Consider the following 18303-nt stretch of genomic DNA (forward strand, 5'->3'; position numbering starts at 1 on the left):
GAAATATCAAGACCTTAGAAAGCAATGGTAAGAGATGCAGGGAGGTTGAGGGAGGGGCACAGTGGTGGTGGTATCTGCAGGAGAAGAAATACTTGACATGAGGTAATCACTTGATAAAGTAACTGGAGATGCTGGCAAATATCTGATTGTGAATACTGGATTTGAAGTCAAGCGAGCGATTGATAGTATTTTTTTTTTTTCTGCATTTGTTTGCAGGACAGCAAGAACCACTTGATGATTAGTTTGTCAGCATAATGCTATCTGTAAACAGAAACCGTGAAATAATTAAAAAACTTAAAATAGACAAACGTCTCCTGGAGGAGATAAACGAAAGGCGAGAATCCAACTGCCTGGTGGAAAGAAGCAATCAAGTCAGCTTATTGAGAGCTCAAAAGAGGCATTTCCATGGTGCCTACAAGTCCCTTACTCACGACCAGGTCAAAAAACCTGTTCCCGACAGTGACAGGAGCTCCTGGGTCAAACTGAGCCTCTTCGTTCACAAGGAGAAAAGGCACTTTCCACCAAAAAGTAAGATGCTGCGGTAGGATTCCTACCCAGTTGACAGGAGGGATCTATAAGTAAACTTAGGAGTTATTTCTAGGAATGAAAGAGGTTCATACATATTGCTCTGGGATAGTTAAAAGGCAATCTGTTTGACGTTAAATGTGCATCAGTAAACTAGGCTAGTCGATGTAAACTAGGCTAGTAAGATCTACTATAGACCAGAGATCCTCGTTTCCTCATGTTTACAGGATTTGAGGGATCGTCTCCACACTGGCTCATTCAATAGGGTCTAGTTTGGGTCCTGGAATATTCATTCTCAGGCAGGCAGAGGTGATACTGAGCCTGATGGCCTAAGAACCATATTTTGAGAAGGATCCAGAGGCCTCCTTGTGCATCAATTTCTGTTACGTCTGCAAAAATGTTATATACAAAATTGAGATACAGTGGAAATGATTTTGATGACAAATATCAAACAAAAAGACCTGAGACACAACAATAAAATGTGGAGGAAGTTTGGGGTGAGGTGGCATGTGGTGTTGGTGGTATTATTTTGCAGGAGGGAGGAAGAAGAACTGCTGATAAATATTTTAATTGTTAAATACTTGTTTGTAAGTCAAAACAAGTAAGTGATGGTATTTTTCCATTTATTTTGAAAAAAATAAAAAGAGTATAATTTATGTTAAACATAACCAACAAATGATTAAGTTAGGTCACAAACAAAATAATTGCCATATTGGAAATGTAACTTCTTTGATGACAAGGCTGTGACTATACACCTGACCCACCACATTGATAAGCAGGGCAGAGAGGGTGATACAGTGTGGCCTGGAAACCTGAGATTCTCCATTGTGTTTTAAAGTTGATCTGTAACAGTCAGATGTTAACTTTGCTCAAAAAATAACTCTTTTACAAGGAGGAAGTATTCCTCTTCCCTGGTAGCTTGGTTGGTAAAGAATCTGCCAGCAATGCAAGAGACCAGGGTTCTATTCCCAGGTCGGGAAGATCCCCTGGAGAAGGAAATGGCAACCCATTCTAGTATTCTTGCCAGGAAAATCCCATGGACAGAGGCACTTTGCGAGCTACAGTCCATGGCATCTCAAGAGTCAGACACGACTTAGTGACTGAACCACCACAATTCTAAGAAAACCCACACAATCTCAACCACAAAAAAGAATGAAATAACACCATTTGCAGCAACATGGGTGGACATAGAGATTATTGTACTAAGTGAAGTAAGTCAGAAAGAGAAAGACAAATACCATATGACATCACTTATATGTGGAATCTAAAGTAAGACTCAAATAAACCGAAACAGACTCACAGGTATTTTGAAGCTCTCTCTTTAATTTTCCATTTGGAGATATATCAGTCAAAAGAAGTGAAGTGAAGTGAAGTCGCTCAGTTGTGTCCGACTCTCTGCGACCCATGGACTGTAGCCCACAAGGCTCCTCTGTCCATGGGATTCTCTAGGCAAGAATACTGGAGTGGGTTGCCATTTCCTTCTCCAGGGGATCTTCCCAACCCAGGGATCATACCTAGGTCTCCCTCTTTGTAGGCAGATGCTTTAACCTCTGAGCCACCAAGAGGGAGAATCTTACTTAACCATGCCTTAAAAATGGAAGACTTGGTGTCTCACTCAGTTTCAGCTGCTATAACAAATTACTATAGACTGAGTGGCTTAAGCAACTAACTTTATTTCTCACAGTTCTGGAGGCTGGAGGTCTGAGATCAGGGTGCCAGCATGATTGGGTTCTTGGAGTTCCCTCTTCCTAGTTTTCAGAGAGCTGTTTCTTGCTGTATTGTTACACAATACAAACAGCTGGCTAGTTTGTGGGGGGGCCCTTCCAGTAAGGGCACAAATCCCTTTCATGAGGACTCCACTCTCATGACTTAACTACCTCCCAAAGGCCCCACCTCCAAAGACCATCCTATCAGGATTAGGGTTTCAGCATAAGAATTTGGAGGAGCACAAACATTCAGCCCGTTGCACTTGGGTTCAAGTTCTGCTTCTGCCACTGAGTAGTCTCATGCCTTCAGTCATTTAGTGTCTCTAAACCTTATTCCTTGTATCTATGAAGCAGTACTTCTCTCTGCCTTCAGGGTTATTCTGGAACTATGAAATGTATTATAAGATATGTAATAGATACTTATTCTTTTATTTTTCAGATAATGCCATATTTGGATAGAGTCCGTCTACAAAGGCACATAGAAACACAATCTCTTTGATCCTTCTTCAATATCTGTCTAAATTATTTACAAACATTAATTATAAGAGAAGCCAAAGAAAACTATTGATTAGATCATCAAGAAACCATTGAGCCACACAAAACGTATTACATCTTCACTGCCTCCCATCATTTAGACTTAAACATTTTGAAGAGAGGATTTGAGTTATTAAAGATACTTTCAGAGATGGATGACCTAAATGTTCACTTCATAGCGATCTCTTAACTAATTTAAAATTTTCAAATAATTTATATTGTTTCCTTTTTTCAGAGTTACAGGTGTTTTACTTTTATTAATTCTTTTTAAAAAAAGGTGTTTGTTTTTTTTTTTTTAATTTAGAAGGAAATGGCAACCCACTCCAGTATTCTTGTCTGGGAAATCCCCTGGACAGAGGAGAGCTTGGCAGGTTACAGTTCATGGGACTGAGAAAATGTCAGACACGACTTAGTTACTAAACAACAAACAACATAGTTGATTTATAATATATAAGTTTCAGATGTACAGCACAGCAACTCAAACATGTATGTATAAAATATACATATATGTAAATATATATATATATATATACACACACACTTTTCTTGGATTCTTTTCCCTTACAGGTTATTACATAATATTGAGTATAGTTCACTGTGTTATACAGAAGGTCCTTGTTGGTTATCTATTTATATTTATACATAGTATAAACAGTAGTGTGTATATGTTAATCCCAGCCCCTAATTTATCCTTCTTCCCACACCCAGAGTTCATATTATTTTTGTAAATCAGTGGAATGTGTTGACCAACCACACCAATCAAGTTGAAGGCTAAAGTTTCCCGAAGTTTACATTTGCTTCTATTGATTACTTATATTACCTTACTCTGTTAGAGCAATGATTTTGATAATTTGAATAAGTACATACTTGAGAGGGTACTAGAAGATTCAATATATGCAGAATACATCATGAGAAACGCTGGGCTGGAAGAAGCACAAGCTGGGATCAAGATTGCCGGGAGAAATATCAACAACCTCAGATATGCAGATGACACCACCCTTACGGCAGAAAGTGAAGAGGAACTTCACATCAGAAAGCCTCTTGATGAAAGTGAAAGAGGAGAGTGAAAAAGTTGGCTTAAAGCTCGACATTCAGAAAACGAAGATCATGGCAACTGGTCCCATCACTTCATGGCAAATAGATGGGGAAAGAGTATCAGACTTTATTTTTCTGGGCTCCCAAATCACTGCAGATGGTGATTGCAGCCATGAAATTAAAAGACGCTTATTCCTTGGAAGGAAATCTATGACCAACCTAGATAGCATATTCAAAAGCAGAGACATTACTTTGTCAACAAAGGTGCGTCTAGTCAAGGCTCTGGTTTTTCCAGCGGTCATGTATGGATGTGAGAGTTGGACTGTGAAGAAGGCTGAGCGCCGAAGAATTGATGCTTTTGAACTGTGGTGTTGGAGAAGACTCTTGAGAGTCCCTTGGACTGCAAGGAGATCCAACCAGTCCATGGATTCTAAAGGAGATCAGTCCTGGGTGTTCTTTGGAAGGAATGATGCTAAAGCTGAAACTCCAGTACTTTGGCCACCTCATGCGAAGAGCTGACTCATTGGAAAAGACTCTGATGCTGGGAGGGATTGGGGGCAGGAGAAGAAGGGGATGACAGAGGATGAGATGGCTGGGTGGCATCACCGACTCGATGGACGTGAGTTTGAATGAACTCTGGGAGTTGGTGATGGACAGGGAGGCCTGGCGTGCTGCGATTCATGGGGTTGCAAAGAGTCAGACACGACAGAGCGACTGAACTGAACTGAACTGAACTGATAAAGGCTTTTGTTGTATATCATTGCTGTTGTTGTTCAGTTTCTGCTAAGTCATGTCTGACTCTTCAACCCCATGGACTGCAGCACTCTATGCTTCCCTGTCCTTTACTGTCTCCTGGGGTTTGCTCAGATTCATGTCCATTGAGTTGGTGATGTTATCCAATGATCTCAGTCATTGTCAGCCCCTTCTCCTCCTGCCCTCAATCTTTCCCATCATCAGGATCTTTTCCAGTGAGTAAACCCTTCTCATCAGGTGGTCAAAGTATTAGAGCTTCAGCTTTAGCATCAGTCCTTCCAATGAATATTCACGGTTGACTTCCTTTAGGTTTGACTCCAAGGGGACTCTCAAGTCTTCTCCAGCACCACGGTTCAAAAGCATCAATTCTTCGGCGCGCAGCCTTCTTTATGGTCCAACTCTCACATCTGTACATGACTGCTGGAAAACCATAGCTTGGCCTCTACAGATTTTTGTCAGCAAAGTGATGCCTCTGCTTTTTAATATGCTGCCTAGGTTTATCATAGCTTTCACCCCAAGGAACAAGTGTCTCTTAATTTCATGGCTGCAAGTCACTATCTGCAGTGATTTTGGAGCCCAAGAAAATAAAATTTGTCACTGCTATCACTTTTTCCCCTTCTATTTTTCCATGAAGTGAGGGGACCAGATGCCATGATCTTAGTTTTTTGAATGTTGAGATTTAAGCCAGCTTTTTCATTCTCTTCTTTTGCCCTCATCAAGAGGCTGTTTAGTTTCTTTTCACTGTCTGCCATTAAAGTGGTATATATCTGAGGCTCTTGATATTTCTCCCAGCAATCTTCATTTCATTTTTTGATTCATCCAACCTAGCATTTTGCATGATGCATGATGCCCTCTGCCTATAGGTTAAATAAGGAGGGCAACAATATACAGCCTTGTGGTACTCCTTTCCCAATTTTAAACAAGTCAGTTGTTCCTTGTCTGGATTTAACTGCATACAGGTTTCTCAGGAGACAGATGGTCTGTGTATCATTGCCCATCCCAAGTGGGCATTGCTTGAATCATCTCATGGTCAAATCCTATTTGGCTAGGGTCGCCTATCTTTCACTGATGCTTGGATAGCAGACTAATTTTCAAATTTTATCCTGGCTATGTTCCTTATAGTAGTTTAAGTTAATTGCTATTCGATTTCTATTAAGAGCCTATTTTATATGGCAAGCTGAGCACTGCCTGGCCTGGAACACAGCTGTTTCTTGGCATTTGTCTTTATATTAGTGAAATATTCACCTTTTATTTGGCTGCCCTTTGCCTCCATAGGGAGCTCAGATTCATTAGCCAAAGGATTTTAATGTTGAAAGGAGATGAACCAGGAAACTGGCCTGCAGCCCTATTGCACAAGGGCAGAGTATGAATAAGATCCATCAGATTTGAGGGGATGTAAAAAAAATAAACAGACCCAAACCTAAGCTTTTGCTTTTCAAGAAGGCAAATACCTAGTGTCAGGAGCTGTGAAGGGTTAGCCTTCCACAGTTTCATGGGCATTGACAGAAGATATAAGACTCCTAGTTCCGAGGCAAAGGACTTGTTATTTGGAGCCCAGCAAGTAGCACAAACCTCACATACCTGTTGATTCCTCTTGCCTTCCCCTCCATCTTCCCTTTCCTAAAATCCATAGGACAATATGGAGCTGTTCAGATAGATTACACACACACAGAGGATCTGCCTCACAGCTAAAGACCACTAAGTTCAAGAGAGCCAGTCTTTGCCTGGTGGAAGACATTCTCTTTATTATATTGGACAGGAAATAAACCCTCCCTTTGATTCAGTGGGGACATGATCTCTGTCTACCAAGACCCGTGGTAATACAAACACCCTTGAAGAGGTAGCCTGGAACAAAAGCTTTTGGTGCCTCTGGCACAAAACTGCAGAAATGTGAGACCTGTATATGGGGAGTGATCTCCCAACACCTGGCAGCCCAAGTAAAGGCTAGAAATACAGCGCCAATCTATTTTCAGCTGGAGCCTGGTGGGCTGCAGTCCATGGGGTTGCTGAGAGTTGGACTCGACTGAGTGACTTCACTTTCACTTTTCACTTTCATGCATTGGAGAAGGAAATGGCAACCCACTCCAGTGTTCTTGCCTGGAGAATCCCAGGGACGGGGGAGCCTGGTGGGCTGCTGTCTGTGGGGTCGCACAGAGTTGGACACGGCTGAAGTGACTTAGCAGTAGCAGCAGCAAGATTTTTCCAGTAGTCACATATGGATGTGAGAGTTGGACCATAAAGAAAACTGAGCACTGAAGAATTGATGCTTTTGAACTGTGGTCTTGGAGAAGACTCTTGAGAATCTCTTGGACTGCAAGGAGATCAAACCAGTAAATCCTAAATGAAATCAGTCCTGAATATTCATTGGAAGGACCAATGCTGAAGCTGAAACTCCAATACTTTGGCCTTCCAATGTGAAGAACTGACTCCTTGGAAAAGACCCTGATGCTGGGAAAGATTGAAGGCAGATGACACAAGATGAGATGATTGGATGGCATCACCGACTCTATGGACATTAGTTTGAGCAAACTCCAGGAGATGGTGATGGACAAGGAAGCCCGGCATGCTGAAGTCCATTGGGTCGCAAAGAGTCGACTGAGCAACTGAACTGAACTGAAGATGAATCAAAGGAGAAAAGCAAGTAGTAAGTAAGTGTCTGGTTGTGTACAATATACTTAACTTTTCTAACTGCGTTTCAGTCCCCACTACCTCCTCCCCAACTACTTGTGGTTTTCTGCCGTATTCTGTCACCACCCCCCTTCCACATATTCTGTTCACTTGGCCAGCTTTAACATTACAGTAGTCCCCCAACCCCAATCCACAGTTTCACTATCCATAGTTTCAGTTACTTGTGGTCAACCATAGCCTGAAAATATTAAACAGAAAATTCCAGAAATAAGCAATTAATAATACATTTAGAATTTTTCACTGTTCTGAATAGCATGGTGAAATCTCACGCTGTCTTGCTCCATCCTGCCTGGACATGAACCATCCATCCCTTTGTCCAGCGTATGCTGCCCAGTAGTCTCTTGGCAGCTGACTTAACTAACAGACCAACTATCTCAGTATCGCAGTGCTTATGTTTAAGTACCCTTTTGCAATAACAGCCCCAGAGCACAAGAAGTGCTTCTGTTAAGTGACAAGGTAAAAGTTCTAGACTTAATAAGGAAAAGAAAAGAATCCTTTGCTGGGGTTGCTAAGATCTACAGTAATCTTCTACCTGTGAAATTGTGAAAAAGGAAAAAAAAAATTGTTTTCCCTTTGCTGTCATACCTCGAACTGTGAAAATTACAGCCACAGTGTGTGATAAGTTGAAAAAGTATTAAATTTGTATAATAAGACACTTTGAGAGAGTCCATATTCACATAACTTTTATTACAGTATACTGTTACAATTGTTCTATTTTATTATTAGCTATTGTTAATCTCTTACTGTGCCTAATTTATAAATTAAACTTTATCATAGATATGTATGTGTCAAGGAGGAAGAAAATTTACTCTGCCCTTCTAGGCTTTTCTGGATGGCCTAAGAACTGACATGAGACAGATTAACAGGAGAAAATCAAATAGTTTAATGGCATGTATACATGAGAGAGACCCAGGAAACTTCAGTAGCTTTCCAGAATGGCTGAAACCCTTACCTTAAATACCATCTTCAGCTAAAGATTAAAGAGGATATTGGGGGTAGTGGTTTGGGACTTCAACTGGGAGGAAGGCAATTCACATGAAGATGAGAAAAAGTCCTCTATCTAAATTCTTTTAGGCAGGTAGGACAAATGGTCTTCTTGAGTCCTCTGGAAATTGTTTTCAGTTTGAATTAACCCATGTGTTGCAGGAAGGGGGACCCCTTTCAGGGCTGGAAAAGGGGCTCTTGTCTAACACTCAGAAATGAATTGTCCAAGGAGACACATGTGCTGGCAAAGCAAGAGACATTATTGGGAAGGGTCACCCAGGCGGAGAGCAGGAAGGTGAGGGAACCCAGGAGAACTGCTCTGCCACGTGGCTCGCAGTCCCAGGTTTTATGGTGACGGGATTAGTTTCCGGGTTGTCTCTGGCCAATCCTTCTGATTCAGGGTGCTTCCTGATGGCGCACGCATTGCTCAACCAAGATGGATGCCAGTGAGGAGGATTCTGGGAGGTGGAAGGACACATGGCCTCTCCTTTTGACCTTTCCTGAACTCTTTTGATTGATGGTGGCTTGTAGTTCCATATTCCTTCCTAGGGCCTCCTGTTGTAAAATCACTCACACAACTGGTTATATGGTGCCTGGCCAAGGTGGGCAGTTTCAGTTAGTGTGTGTCCCCTGACTCGTGTGCCAAAGAGACATTTTGGGGTGGCAAATTTTGCTCCCCTGATATGTATAAGGAAGATTGTATATATAAGGTTCTATGCTAGCCTCAGTTTCAGTATCCAGTGGGGTCTCATAAACTGTCCCTGTAGATAAGGGGAAACTACTGTAGGTTAAATACTACCTCCTTCAGGGACTTCCCTGGTGGTCCAGTGACTAAGACTCTGCACTTCCTCTGTAGAGGGCTTTGATCCTTGGTCAAGGAACTAAGTTCTCGCCTGCCGTGCAGCCAATCAATAAATACCATCTTCTTCTGGAAGCCTTCCCTTCCTCACCCTCTTTCCTTTGTTAATGAAAAGATGTTTCCCGCCATAACAATAAACAAAGAATGTTGCAGCCATCAACTTGTCACATTACAGCTGCCCTTCAGTCAACCCTGAGGGAAAACCAGACAAAGACGCTAGGATAGAAGAAAATTACAGGCCAATAGAGATCACTTTCATGCATTGGAGAAGGAAATGGCAACCCACTCCAGTGTTCTTGCCTGGAGAATCCCAGGGACGGGGGAGCCCGGTGGGCTGCCATCTATGGGGTCGCACAGAGTCGGACACAACTGAAGCAACTTAGCAGCAGCAGCAGCAGAGATGTAAAATCCTAAACAAAATACTAGCAAACGGAGTCCAGCAATAAGGACCACACACCATGATAAAGTTGGATTAATTCCAGGGTCACAAGAATGTTATAACATGAAAAGCAATCACTGTGACACACCACATCAAGAAAAAAAAGCCACATGAAAAGACAAATTCCACATGATTTCCTTGAACTTAGTTTCCAAAAAAGGTACTTTAGTTACTTCTGTTGAAAAACACTGGGCCAATTTTACTCATTGAGTAAAAACCAAAATTCATTCGGCTGAGTGATTTGGTAAGAGACTGGCCTGTCACTCTTCCTTGAATTGGCTACTTTAATAAAGTGTGTCAGAATGAAAGTGAAAATATCACATGAGCGCTTTCAGCTCCAAAGAAGAAGGACACATCTCCTTGCAGCTAGTAACGGCTTCCTCAGGCAAGTGAGAGACTTGAAGGCTGGTGGAGGTAAGTCCTCATATGCTATGTAATGAGCCCATAGGAAGCTTCCTCATTTAAGCTAAAAAAGGCGGGAATTCCCTGGTCATCCACTGGTTAGGACTCGGCCCTCTTACTGCCAAAGGCCTGGGTTCAATTCCCCGTCAGAGAACTAAGATACCACAAGCCAAGCAGTGTGGGGGTCGGGGGGTGGAAAGGGGAATGAGGAAACTTCCTCATCCAGGGACTACATATGAGAGCTGGCCACTCGGTGATCCAAGCAACCACAGTGGTTTTAGACTGCCAGAGGGAGGAACTGAGAAGCCAGAGAGTGGAGTTGACTCTAGAGGGACACCTAGAGAAGTTAACCTTAGAAGCAGCGCATTGGTTCACCATAAAATAGTCATTAGCAGTTTTAGCTTGGCAAACTGATATCTGAATAGGCAACAAAACTTTCAAAATAACAGAAAAAGGAGTGAAAGATTGCCAACCTCCAAACTATTAATAATGTCCCAGTACGGTTCATCAAGGGGCTTCTCTGGTGGCTCAGAGGTTAAGGCATCTGCCTGCAATGCGGGACACCTGGGTTCGATCCCTGGGTTGGGAAGATCCCCTGGAGAAAGGAAATGGCAACCCACTCCAGTATTCTTGCCTGGAGAATCCCATGGACAGAGGAGCCTTGTGGGCTACAGTCCATGGGTCGCAGAGAGTCAGACACGACTGAGCGACTTCACTTCACGGTTTGTCAACCAAGGTCCATCTAGTCAAAGCTATGGTTTTTCCTGCAGTCATGTATGGATGTGAGAGGTGGGCTATAAAGCAAGCTGAGCACTGAAGAATTGATGCTTTTGAAGAAGGTGTTGGAGAAAACTCTTGAGAGTCCCTTGGATGGCAAGGAGATCCAACTAGTCCATCCTAAAGGAAATCAGTCCTGAATATTCATCGGAAGGACTGAAGCTGAAACTCCAATATTCTGGCCACCTGATGCAAAGAACTGACTCATTTGAAAAGACCCTAATGCTGGGAGGGATTGGGGGCAGGAGGAGAATGGGATGACAGAGGATGAGATGGTTGGATGGCATCACCGACTCGATGTACATGAGTTTAAGTAAAATCTGGGAGTTGGTGATGGACAGGGAGGCCTGGCGTGCTGCAGTCCATGGGGTCGCAAAGAGTCGGACAGACTGAGCGACTGAACTGAACTGAACTGAACTGATGGTTTATATGGGGTCTTCCCAGAATCTGCCTGCAAATGCAGGAGAGCCGGGTTCGATCCCTGGGTCAGGAAGATCCTCTGTAGAAGGGAATGGCAGTCCACTCCAGTATTCTTGCCTGGAGAATCCCATGGACAAAGGAGCCTGACAGGCTACAATCCATGGGATCGCAAAGAGTGGGACATGACTGAACGACTAACACTACTACTACTACGGTTTATATACATAAGGAATTTATACTTACAAGTTATTGCTTAATTGAGAATTAACGGAAATCTCACCCTGAAAATGGACTCTGTCCAAAACCTGTTAGAGAAAGCCAATTGGATAAAACACATTTTTAGAATTTTGACCTTAAAGAAACAAAAGGCCTTCCAGGAGAAATTTCTGTTTCTCTCTCTGATCCTTTGAAATGTAAATTTTTCTACCTGATTTTAGGCATTTTTATTGTGTTTTGAGAGCTTGATCTCTGCCATTCAGAATATATACATATGATATACATTTGGCAGCCAGTCAAACAGCCTGGGATTCTGAGCAGCTGTTTCGATTGGCTGTGCCAGCAAATTTGTCACAAATGGTCCCTGACCATAAGGGGCTTTGTCATCTCAACCTTTGTTGTGCCTGTCTCTATAATGGGGTTGCAAAGAGTCAGACATGACTGAGTGACTGAGTGACAATACAATGAAGGTCTTTACTTAAACTATTTTGACAAGTAAACTTTCTGGCTCTTGTGAAGGCCTCATCTTTGTACTCTCTTGTGGGGACACATCCTGAATTTTATGGTTTGAGTTGCTAACACGTGGCTCGTCAGTGGCCAGACAGGTATCCTTTAAATCGGAGAAACTTCTAAATTGGCAAGAACTCTCATTATAAACAGCTGTTTTACTAGTGTCTATGAAAAGACCAAATTAGAAGGTGGATACAAAACATATAAATATAATAATGGCTAACCTTAAGAACCTCTACCTGCCAATGCAGGAGATGCAAGAGATGTGGGCTTGATCCCTAGGTCGGGAAGATCCCCTGGAGGAGGGAATGGCAACCCACTCCAGTATTCTTGCCTGGAGAATCCCATGTTCAGAGGAGCCCGGTGGACTACAGTCCATGGGGTCGCCAAGAGTTGGACACGACTGAAGTGAGTTAGCGCGCATGCATGCACAAACTAACAGACGTCATCAGATCGAGAGGCTTTGTGATAGCTGAAAGAAAGTGCTACAGTGGAAGTCAGGGGATTATAATTCTAAATGTGTCACACAGTAGCTGCAAGAATTTATACAACTTATTTAAATTACTTGGACTTTAGAAGTAATCCCCAGAAAATTCCTGTACTGAGGATACTGGACTTCTAACACTTAGTGTCCTCACATGCTATGCATGATTCTCTAATACATTAAGTAACTGAACTGGGAAATGAGAAGTAATTTACACCATTTTTAACACCCAAGGTATAAATACCACTCAGGTTATTCATGAATTACTTGAATTGAGATGCTCACTGAAGAAGTCATCTTTTTTTTTTTAAGATATGCTTGTCTTGGAATTAGGCAAAGATAAGGGGGATAAAAGGGCTTCTCAGGTGGCTCAGTGGTAAAGAATCTACCTGTCAGTGCAGGAGACATGGTTTGACGTCTCAGTCGGGAAAATCCCCTGGAGAAGGAAGCGGCAACCCACTCCAGTATTCTTGCCTGGGAAATCCCATGGACATTGGAGCCTGGCAGACTACCGTCCATGGGGTCACAGAAGAGTTGGAGGCAGCTTAGAGACTAGCCAAAAGGGGGATAAGGAGTATTAGGATGTTTTTCTTGTGGTATTTGAAAAAAAGAGCTGGAATGAAAGTCATTCCATGTTTAAACTTGTAACGTTGATAATCCCTGACTTATCTAGTCTTTTCCCATTCTATATTTTTGACTGACTTTGTAATCTTAGCACAAATTTAGTCATAGTTTTAAAAGGACAGTGAGGGAGTTCCCTGATGGCCCGTGGTTAGGATTCTGGGCTTTCACTGCCTTGGCTCAGGTTCAGTCCCTGATGACGAACTGAGATCTTACAAGCCATATGGCATGGTCAAAAATTTAAATAAATAAATAAAATTTAAAAGACAATGAGATTTGCATATTCATGAAAAGCTAAGCTCTAAAAAACATAGAACCAGTCTCTGGAAACCCTTTTTAAATTACTCAGATCTTATAAATGAAATGTGAGTTCACAATAAGCTGCTTTGAAGTATTCAAGCAAAAGCACGAAAAGGGCAAGAAAGGGCAAAGCAAGAATTAAACTTTGAAGTGTGACTGTAGCTCAATCATGCAAAAACAAGACTCTTCTTTATGTTTAGTTTAGAAGAGGGATCTGAGAGAGGGGAAGAAAACATGCAATAGCAAAAGTAAAGAGAAGGACTATGACAGACAGGGAGTGAGCAGGAGTGAGACTGAGCCCCAGAGCGATAATGCGGACTCTTGGTTGCATCCAAATGAAAGAAAAGGACTGATATTTTTCTCATTTAAAGAAAGATACTAAAAAAAAAAAAAGAAAAAAAAATAAAGAAAGATACTATTCTATCTGTTTCTTACTAGAATAAAAAAAGATGACAGCTGGAATAAGAAATGCTTCCTCCAGTATGGCAGGTCACCATATATAGAGAGGGCAAAAGCTCTTTTTACGTTTCAACTGGGGAACAGCTCCTGGATAAGGCAAAGACTTGCCTTTCTAGACCAAGAGAGTTTACTCCTATTTTTCAAAAGATTTAACATTAAACAAATCTTTGAGTAGCAGTTAATGCATTTATAGGTTAGAGGAGAAAAATAAGCATATTTTAAAAAATCAACCCACTGAAGAGGTATTTAATATTCAATATCCATTTCAAAGAGTAGATTGAAAGATAAAATATTGACTTCTCAACTGCCATCAGTTGGACTTACTGCCTCCATACCTCTTATTTATTTATTCATTTTCTTCCAGCTTTATTGAGAGACCATTGACATAACAGCGCTAAGTTGAAGGTTGCAGCATAATGAGCTACATACACAGTAAGCTCAGTGAACACCCGTCATCTCATAGACACAAATTAAAGAGAAAAACATTTTTTCTTACGATGAGAACTTTTAGGGTTTACTAAAAGGCTAACATGTATGTAACACACAATAGGGTTAATTAAATTCATCATGTTGTACCTTACATTCCTAGTACTTAGCTGGCTTACAACTGGAACTTTGTAACTTCACTTCGGCCTTCCCCCACACCCACCTCCAGGCACAAATACAATCTCTTTTTATGAGTTTGTTTGTTTTTAAAGTATAATTGACCTCCAACACTATGTTGGTTCCTTTTACACACAGTGACATCTATACATTTCAAACTGATCACCATGATGTCTCGTTATGATATGCCACAAAACAAAGATATTTCATAGTTACTGACTATATTCCCCACACTGTTCATCTCATACCCATGACTCATTTATTTTGCAATTAGAAGTTGTACCTCTTAACACCCCTAATTTATTTTTTTCCTCCCTCAAACCCCTTCCTTCTGGAAACTACCTGTTTGTTCTCTGTATCTAGAACTGTTTCTGTTTTATTATGTCTGTTAATTTTTTTTTAAGATTCCAATAAGTGAAATTATGCAGTCTTTCTTTCCCTGTGACTTGATGACTACCTTCAGTGTTATGTTTGGATTCCTTTCTCTTTTCTTAATAATTTCTTCTTTTTTATTTTACTTATTTTTTCTTATCTGTTTTTCTTTCTCTTTTTTGGTGTGTGTCTATTACAGATTTTTGGTTTGTGGTTACGATGAGTTTTATATATAGCAATCTCTCAATGTGATTGTTGTAATTTGTGGATTTCTTAAGTTCAAATTCATTTTTACAACCCAGAATTATAACGCCACTCCCCCAACGTTTACTGTTTTTGACGTCATATTTTATATCTTTTTGTTTTGTGTATCCCCTAACTGTTGTGTGTATAGACAATTTTATTACTTCTGTCTTCTAATCTTCCGTTATACATGGTTGATGTACCACTGTTACTGCATACTTGCCTTTACCAGTGAGCTTTTTCCTCTTGTAACTTTCATGTTCCTAGCTGTGGGCCTTTTCTTTTTCACTTAGAGAAGTCCCTTTAGCATTTCTTGTAAAGCTGGTTTGGCGGTTCTGAACTCTTTCAGCTTTCACTTGTCTGCAAAACTTTTGATCTATCAAATCTGAATGAAACACTTGCCAGGTAGAGTCTTCTTGGTTACAGGATTTTCCCTTTCATTCTTTTGACTATATCATGCCGCTCCCTTCTGGCCTCCAGAAGTGTTAGTTTCTCAGTCATGTCTGATTCTTCGCAACCCCATGGATTGTAGCCTCCATGGACTGTAGGCTCCTCTGTCCACCGGATTCTCTAGGCAAGAATACTGGAGTGGGTAGCCATTCCCTTCTCTAGGGGATCTTCCCAAACAAGGGATCAAAAGTTTCTGGTAAAAAGTCAGCTGGTATCTTTAGGGGAATTCCCTTGTAGTATGCAACTTGTAGGTTTTTCCTTGCTGCTTTTAATATTTTATTTTTAATTTTTGTCATTATAATCACAGTGTGTTTTAGTGTGGTCCTATTTGGGTTGCTCTTGTTTGAGACTCTCTGCTTCCTGGACCTGGCTATGTGTTTCCTTTCTCAAGTTAGAGAAGTTTTTAGCTATTATGTCTTCAAACACAATCTTTACTCCCTCTCTTCTCATTCTGGGACCCCTGTAATGTGAATGTTAGTACACGTGACGTTGTCCCAGTGGTTAACTATCCTCATTTCTTTTTATTCGTTTATCTGGCCAGCGTCAGTGATTTCCACTCTGTCTTCTAGCTCACTAATTCATTCATCCATATCATTTAATCTACCATTGATTCCTTCTAATGCATTTTCATCTCAGTTATTGTATTCTCCGTCTGTTTTTTTGTTACATTTTCTAGCTCTTTGTTAAAAACCTCGAATCTCTCTTTCTGTTCTACAATCCTCTCCTGAGTTCTTTGAACATCTTTATGATCATTACCTTGAACTTTTCATCAGGTAGATTGCCCATCTCCACTTCACTTGGCTCTGTTGAGGTTTCCTCTTGCTCCTTTGGAACATATTCCTCTGTTACCTCCTTTTGCCTAACTTTCTGTTTGTTTGTTTGTTTTTCTGTGTATTTGGTATATTGGATACATTTCCTAACTTTGGAAAATTGGCCTTTCATAGCTGCTGCTCAATCCCTTCAGGTTACCAGAGCTATGTGCTCTAGGGGTGCCCCCTATGTGGACTGTGTGCGTCCTTCTGTTGTGGGAAGTTGAGTACTGGGGAAGCTATCGTAAGGTGTGGCTGGCCCCTGGTCTGGTTGGCTGCCAGGCCCTGCCTTGTGTAGAGGCTACTAGGTGTTAGTGAGCAGGACCAGGCCATGAGGTGCTTGCTGCAGAGTCCTGGGGGGTCTCAGGGCTAGCGTTGGCCCACTGGTCAGTGAAGCCAGGTTCTGGGATTGCCGGTGGTGGGGCTGGGGTTCCCCAATCTAGTGTCAGCCTGCTGGTGGGTGGGGCTGCTTCCACCCACCCACATGGCTGCTTGTGAGTTCCAGGCTGTCCCAATGCTGGTGCTGACCTACTGGTGAGTGGGACTAAATATTGGAGTGGCTGACTGAGGCGTCCCAAGATGTCTCTGAGCTGGTGTCAGCCTGCCAGTGCATCGGCTGGATCCTGACATGGAAGGTTATGGGGTTGCAGGGGTCCTGGGTCTGGTGTCTGCCTGCAGGTGAGTGAAGTCAGGTCCTGGGTCTAGAGCTGGCCCACTGCTGAGTGGAGCTGTGTCCTGGGATCTCTGGCTGCAGGGCCCTGGGGGTCTCATGGTTGGTAAGATGGTTTGTTGATGGACAGGGCTGGGCTTCAGCCCAGGTGATCATGAAGCTGGTGCTTGCCCACTGGTGGATGAGGCTGGTGTTGGTGTCCTGGTGGGCAGGGCTGGGTCCCAGGGTAACTGTGGGTTCAAGGGGTCTTAAGACAGCAGGCCTTCTGGTGGGTGGGGCTGTGTCTCCGCCAAGCTGGTTCTCAGAGCTGAGGTGTCCTGGTACTGGGGCTGACAGGCTGGTAGGCAAGACCAGGTCCTGGTGCTAATAAACTTGAAGGAGGATTCCAAACTGGCACTTGCCAGTACCAGTGTCCACCAGGTAGAAGCAGCTCTCTAAAATCTGCTGCTGCAGTTCCTGTGTCCCCAAAATGAGCTCCAGTTGCCTCCTGCCTCTCTGGGAGGCTCTCCAAGGTCAGCAGAAAGGTCTGACCCAGGCTCCCTTCTAACTACTGCTTCTGTCCTGGGTCCTGGAGTGTATGAGATTTTGTGTGCTCTCTTTGTGAAGTCTCTATTACCCACAGCCCCCCTCGGTTTCCAGAAAGTTAGCACCCCTGGCCTTCAAAACCAGTTTGGGAGCTTGTCTTCTTGGTGGAGGACCCCTGGGCCTGGGGAGCTTGATGTGGGGCTCAGACCCCTTATGCCTTGAGAAGAACCTCTGCAGTTGTAATCGTCTCTCGTGCACGAGTTGCCCACCTGGGTGTACGGGTCTTGACTATACGTCTCCGCCCTTCCTACCTGTCTCATTGCGCTCCTTCTTTATATCTTTAGTTGTAGATCTTTTCTGCTAGTCTTCTGGTCTTTCTCAACTTTTTTTCTCTTACAACTATTTACCTGCTCTGTAAACAGTTGTAATCTGTGTGCCTGGGAGAGGTGGTGAGCTCAGGGTCTTCCTGTTCTGCCATCCCGCCCTCTTTCTCTGTTCACTTATTTTAAAAGTATGTGAGAGCATATGGATATTGCAAACCTTGCTTCAGGACACGAAGAAGATGCAAAACCAAAAAAAGTAGTTTGCCATCAAAAGGTTTACAGTCTCTGGAGGTGAAAAACATAAAGTAACCCTAGTAAAAAGGATTCATGGGTTACACGTCATCAGACTGGTGTTCATAGCATTGCATTTTTCCTTTATTATAGTACTATTCATATTGCTTTGCAATTTGTCCACTTGTCAATCTTCTTTATTAAACTGAGAGCTGAAGGCAAGAACTGTATCGTGTTTGTCCCTAGCCTACAGACCTAAGACTAGTGGGCAACCTGTAGGAAGAGCTCAGTAACTATTTGTATAACAAATGAAAGAAACTGATCAATACATGAAGGAAATGGCTACACAGTTTAGAGGGCAAGGA

General features: G+C 42.3%; 1 protein-coding gene across 1 annotated transcript; it reads left to right on the top strand.

The window, feature by feature from the left end:
• The first annotated feature begins 254 nt into the window (after nucleotides 1-254).
• Nucleotides 255-2690, top strand: SPATA45 (spermatogenesis associated 45). Its single transcript, XM_052654291.1, has 2 exons — nucleotides 255-528; nucleotides 2671-2690. Exons 1-2 carry the CDS (start codon nucleotides 255-257, stop codon nucleotides 2688-2690), a joined length of 294 nt encoding a protein of 97 aa, XP_052510251.1.
• The last annotated feature ends 15613 nt before the right edge of the window (nucleotides 2691-18303 follow it).

This window comes from Budorcas taxicolor, chromosome 16 (assembly GCF_023091745.1).
Source record: "Budorcas taxicolor isolate Tak-1 chromosome 16, Takin1.1, whole genome shotgun sequence".
Taxonomy (NCBI): Eukaryota; Metazoa; Chordata; class Mammalia; order Artiodactyla; family Bovidae; genus Budorcas; species Budorcas taxicolor.